The sequence below is a fragment of the Corvus hawaiiensis genome, chromosome 10, assembly GCF_020740725.1.
Source record: "Corvus hawaiiensis isolate bCorHaw1 chromosome 10, bCorHaw1.pri.cur, whole genome shotgun sequence".
Classification (NCBI taxonomy): domain Eukaryota; kingdom Metazoa; phylum Chordata; class Aves; order Passeriformes; family Corvidae; genus Corvus; species Corvus hawaiiensis.
The window spans coordinates 19603159-19609158 of NC_063222.1; the positions used below are offsets into that span (position 1 = coordinate 19603159).

Consider the following 6000-nt stretch of genomic DNA (forward strand, 5'->3'; position numbering starts at 1 on the left):
GAATGGAGGTTTCAGGACAGAAAATGGAAACCTGAATATAACCTTTACGCAATGCTAAGAAGAGAGACATACAAGAAAGCTCTGGGACCTTGGCTCATTAGTAAAACATGTCTTTCACCTATAAAGATCATGGTCAGAAAATCAACTAGATTTTTCTGCTTCAAATTAAGAAGGATGCAGAAAAAGCAGCAATATAGGCAACCAAATCCCCCAATGAGTCATATTATTGATCAGCCAAATGTCCTTGTAGCCCTGCCAGAAGTGGCCATCACCACTGGCCCTTGACTACTGTCCCCAGAGCACACAGGATTCTTCTACCTCACCCTATAAGGCACCTGTGCAATATGTTAGCAAGAAGTCTACCTCATGCAGTGAAAGTCTGCTGCAAAACAGTCCCAAACCTGCATTCCACAAAGATCTGAAGTTAGTGGTGAAATAACAACCTACATCTCCTTGCAGCTTACTCCTGGCAATACAGATCATGCTTACAGCTTAGTCATTTTCTGGTCAACCTAGTTCAAATCCTGAGCCAGATTTTCTACAAGAAATTTGAGAGTCACATCTCTGTTGATGGTACACTGGACTCCATTGTCCAAATGACAGTTCCACTTCAGCTTATCCCTCTGAACTGCTGTAGGACTGTGGTCTTACCCTCATCACATCAGCCCTTCACTGTGCTCTGCCACCAGCTGAGCCAACTCAGTTTAGGCATCTAACCCAATCCAGGTTCCATAGAAGATACAGTAGCAAAGGACAGAGTCCCTTCTCTTCCCTTGAAACACCATTTACTTTACTGCTTCTACCCGTTTCTTACGGGCAGAGGGAAAGTGCTCAACAAAACAAAGCTCAGCCTTATGAAAGGGAAGTCTTTGCTCTTCCCTAAGCCAAGTACGCTGCTGAAACCAGAGCTTGTTTCAACTACAAAGGGGAAAACTTGGTACACAAACATGAATGCCTAACTTAGATAAGATGCTATAAATACAGCTCCTTTTACTTAACCATAGTATTCTGCAAGTAAGCAGGATTTAACCTCACTGACATGTAGCAACAAATTCAGAGCTGTCTGTGTCTGTGGACTGTATACACCTGAGATGCAAGGCTAGCAAAACAAAAATGGTACCAATGTCTGAGCTAGAAATTAACTACAACCTTGGCATACTAAACAAGATAACTACCAAGTAAAGTGGGCAACCTATCAGAACCAGAAGATTCCACTAGCAAGACAAGTTAAGTTCATTCTTCTACTCAGAGAACAAACCAGATAAAGTTCAAGGTATGAACTTGGGTAAGCCCTTTTCTTACATCAGTCATCACAAGTCCACAGAACCCCTGTTTTGCAATCAATTATCTGCGTGTACTACCCTGTAGTCATAGGCAGCATATCAAATGGTAGTGGGAGAAAGGTAAAAAAGACCAGCAATAGAGCTAAGCTGACCTGAAGCTCAGAGTTAGAGATTTTCATGCCAGGCTGTACAGACATGCAGGACTCGACTTACTTTCAGTCTCCATAAAAGAAAAAAAAAAAAGCCACAACAACAACAAAACCCACCCAAATATGCTGGTTTCATTATTTCATTTAATTAAAAATTTACAGGTAAGATAAGAATTTTTTCCTCTAAAAGTTAAACCCTGATTAGATGATGCAGACCAAAAGGGAGAGATAACATGCAATGATTACTGCTGAACTCCACTGCCACTGGTCAGGAAACAGAGCTGCCTGCCAATGGCATCACTGTTGTCACCAGTAATTTGACAGAGCAGATTTGCTACTGGACAGGGTAGGGTCGGTGGCAAGCCCATGACATCAACATAATAAAGGCCGTTAAAAATCCGCACCATGACTCCGGAGGGCTCTTGGCTCTGCATCAGTGCCTGCTCTAATGCAATCAGACACTACCTTGCTCGAACACGTCAGCAGCACTGTGCTGAGTCATAGAGCCTGTGGGGACACTGGAGCTGCAGGGCCTGCGAGCGCTCGCTGCATTCAGCCTGCTGCAGAGCTGGGATCTCCAATCCCAAAGCACAGCAGTGCAGCACTGGGAACCCCTCAAACCCAGTGAAACAAGGTAAGCCTTCAGCTCAAATACAGAGCATCTCAGCAGCTACTACAATGCAGCAAAGATTAGGCCTTTTTACAAGTCTTCACAATTCCTCCATACAAATACAGCAAGTTCCCCTATTTCCAACCCTCTCACACCAGCGCTGTCACAGGCAATCTATGTGGAATGACCAGCAACACATCTGCAAGGAACTCATCGTTACAAAAATCACACAGAAGCACTATTAACTTTCTTTGTCTTCAGAAAAATCTACAGTGTGTGTATATATATATATATTTATATCAGTCCTTGGAGTATTTCAAAAAAGGTCAAGAACATAAGGATATGCAAGAAAATATTAGCTGCTCTGAATGCTAGCACTGGAATATCTTTAACCTTCCTCAGCTGGCAGGGCTTATTGGTTTCCAACCATATCTTTCACCAGTGTGGGTGTTTCCATTCCTCTGAGCCTTTTTTTCCCTGTACCACTTGATAGTATATGCACTCTTCCCAGTGAAAACAAGCTCTAAAAGTTAGAAGCTCAAAACAGTGACAGGCTAACTCTAAGCCAGTGATTATTTCAAGACCCAGCTCTCAAAATAAACTAGGATTATGATGGTACCTCACCATGTTAAATACACAGATGTTCAAGAAAGTGTTCAATAATAATTATTTCCATCTGAGGGGAAAAGTAAAAAAGTCATGCTAGTCAAGCTAGACATCTGCTTTAGAAAATTAATCCTTGAAACAACCACAGCATGATTAAGAGTTTTTTCAGCTGCCAACACTGAATGGTGTATGATTTATGCTCAGTTCTTCACTGTTCTTTGTTGAAATGATTCTCCAAAACACAAAGGTTTAAAACATTTCCTTGATTCACATCAATATCTGAATGCTAGAAAAAAAGTATGTTTTGTTCAAATGTTACTGAAAAGCCACATTTAAAAGTGAAAAATGCTTAATAGGTGCTCAGACCTGTTATCAAAACAGCTACAGCACCCCTTGGAATGACCTCTTCCACACAATAGGCAATATTCATTATTGACCTTCAATGCAGCAAATCTATATACAGCTGGCACAGCAAAAAGGCTGCTGCATGCAATTTAATAAGCATAAAGACTGCAAAACAAACAATGAAAAAGAAACTGACCTTTAGTTTAGAATGCTGAAAATTAGACTCTTCCTGCTCTTCATGCTGCACCGAGTCAGCTCTCTCCCTCACACTTCTATACCCAGGACTGGGTATAATGTACTCTTTTCCTATGTCGATGTCTTTCATCTTCTGTAAACGCCAGGGTTTACACGTGTATTTTCACCGCAAGTATCTGAAAAATAATTAAATTCCCCTTCATTATGTGCTGTGCCCAATACACCAGTTACTTTTAGTCATCTATTTTTAAAGTTTATTTTTGAAATCAAAATCAGTAAGCAACTGTAAGAGTTATATTACAACAGGACTGTAATAACATAATTTTCGAAGTCCACACAAGACTAACTTCTCATGAACTAGTTTAAACATACCCTGAGGTAATCAAATAGTACAATGATCCTCAATGCACTAGAGTGCTGTCATACTTCCTCCCTTAGATCTCTGAAACACAATTATGCAATCTGACAGATTAAAGTAATAGATACAGCATTTAGCTGAAAGCCAGAGAAACTTGACTGGGAAGATCAAACCCCAAAATCTTTTGTTAAGAGTCTGAAATTGCATATATCCAATAATTTATGGGTACAAGTTTTGCAAAACCAATCTCTCGATAAAATTAGTCAGTACAAACACTCCAGAGAAAACTTCATCCCTTCTCTATAGCACTGCTCACTTACTCCATATGCTTGAGCTATCTTTAAGTACAGCCATGCACAGGAATGAGTCACGCCTTCAGTGCTGCAGGTTTCCACTCAGTCTATCAAACTGCACTGAAAGGTCAGAAGGAGAACCAGAGTACCGAAGACAAAATCGCTCCCCACTGCGAGACTCTGTTTTATAACTTCGCTTTATCGCATTCTGCCACCCGCCTTCAACTAAGGCGATAGGAGACGCCTGGTTGCACTACGCTGGTCAGACTGCACCAGCAGCTCTGCCGGGGTGCGCGGGGCTGCCACGGCTCCGCCGCTGCAGCATCGCCGCCTTCACCGCCACAGACCCCGCGGGGCCGAGGATGCTGCGCCCGCGGGCTTCGCGTCCCTCCCGCGGCGGGGATGCGGGACAGCCCCCGCGGCCGGACATCCCCCAGCAGCCCGGGGGGAGCCCCCCTCCGCTCTTCCCCCGCCTCCCCGTGTCTCCGCCGCACTGGCGTAAATACGGGAGCCGCCCCGCCCTGGGACAGGTGCCCCCCGCCTGCAGCCGAGGCGGGACGGAGCGCGGCGGGAAGGGACACCGCGCAGCCCCTTCACCGGGAGCGAGGCGAGGGTGCTTCTCGGCCGGGCTCCTGACAGGAGAGAGGACGGCAAAGCCGCCTCCTCACCACACAAAGGTTCACCCGCCCCCGGCACCAGCCCCGCTCACCTCCACCCACCGACGACCCCGCCGCAGCTTCGCCGCTCCGCGGTCGCGAACCCAAACAACGCTGCTTATAGCGGTTCCGGCGTCCCCACTGCGCCTGCGGGCGGGCGCTGCGGCGGCCGCTCCTTCCTGGCGCCCCACGGGAGATGTAGTCCGCGCCCCAGACTGGACACTCATTGACTGTGGACAGTGAACTACATTTCCCTTAAGGCCCCGCGCGGGCCGGCTGCATTTGGCCGCGCCCCTGTCCCGCCGCGCCCCGCCCAGCCCCGTCCCGCCGCCGCTGCCGCAGCGTGGGGGGTCTGGAACGTTCGCCCCGCGGCGGGGCGGGCGCACTGGGGCATCGCGCACCGCACTGAAGCGGGGCACCGCACCTCTCCGCTCCGCTTCTCACCGCTCGGCAGGGCGGCAGCGCAATGCAATGCATTGCAATGCAGTGCAATGCAACGCAGCACAACGCAGTGCCGTGCTGAGCTGTGCCGTACTGGGCGGCACCGTGCAGTGCGGGAAGGACGGGTCCTTCCAGCGAGCCACTGCCGGTGGAAAGAAACGGGGTCTGCTCTGTTCGAACGTCGCACGCAGAGCCGAAGGGCTGGCTCCGTGCCGGAGAGGGCGAGGGGTGTCTCGGTTCCCTCCCGTCGCGGCGCTCCCGGCAGCGGGGGCTGCCGCAGGGCGCTGCCCGGTTTGCAGAGGCGGAGCGGCGGCCGGTGCTGGCGGCCAGAGCAGGAGGGATGTCGGCCCCTCCCGGCCGGCCCGCTGCTCGCAGCAGCCTGTGACTCGCTGCCGGTTATCTAAAGCCCCTCGGCCGGGGAAAGTGCGACGTGCCCTTATCTGGGGCTTAACCTTGGCCGCAGCCAGGGCCGCAGTGCCGGCTCCTGTGCGCAGCGGCCGTGCCCCGGGAGCCACTGCCGCAGGCCTGCGACGCGCTTCCCGACGAGCCGGGGGTGATTCCTTTGCCAAGCCCCTGCTGTGCTACTCCAGCTCCTGTTCAGACCACCTAAAGGGACGGGGAACTTGTCCCAGGGCTTTCACAGCTAAGCTTAGCCCGCTGAAAGGGATGGAGGCTGCAGCTGTGTGTCCCTGTGTGGTGGTGGCTGAGGGCCAGCAATCCTGCTCCCCCAAAACAGTGTGACACAGGGTGTCCAGCCCCCGCCTCAGGGGGAGTCAGTGAAGAAGGAGATGGACACAGCTGCGTTTCCTTTCACAAAGGGCTGTAAATATCCTTAACAAACCCTGAGCTGTAGCTTTTCCCCTGCTGCGTTTAAATACCCTGTCCTCAGCTGACATCTTCCTTCCACCAGCCAGATTTGGCTGATGTCTCATTTAAGTGGTTTATATAACGAGTGCCTGTTTGCACCGCAGTCCTTGCTCTCCTGTCAGGAATGTTTGTGAGAGTCGGTTTGATAGAAATGCTGAAATGAACTCAGGTAAAGAAGGGAGATGGGAATCTGAAAA

The 6000-nt window shown here is 49.4% G+C and overlaps 1 protein-coding gene across 5 annotated transcripts in view; it reads right to left on the reverse strand.

Annotated features, from left to right (window-relative positions):
• ABCC5 (ATP binding cassette subfamily C member 5) overlaps positions 1-4655 on the reverse strand; it is a 45864-nt gene extending 41209 nt beyond the window's left edge. For 3 of the 5 annotated variants that reach the window (XM_048313897.1, XM_048313895.1, XM_048313898.1), the window contains exons 1-2: positions 4549-4655; positions 3190-3364 (exon numbers count right to left, since the gene is read on the reverse strand). In XM_048313897.1, the coding sequence (XP_048169854.1) occupies positions 3190-3318 (129 nt within the window). In that variant the 5' untranslated portion in view covers positions 3319-3364; positions 4549-4655. Of the gene's footprint in view, positions 1-3189; positions 3365-3866; positions 3887-4548 lie in introns of those variants that run through there. The other 2 variants (XM_048313896.1, XM_048313899.1) reach the window with 2 other exon arrangements.
• Between the last annotated feature and the right edge of the window lie 1345 nt (positions 4656-6000).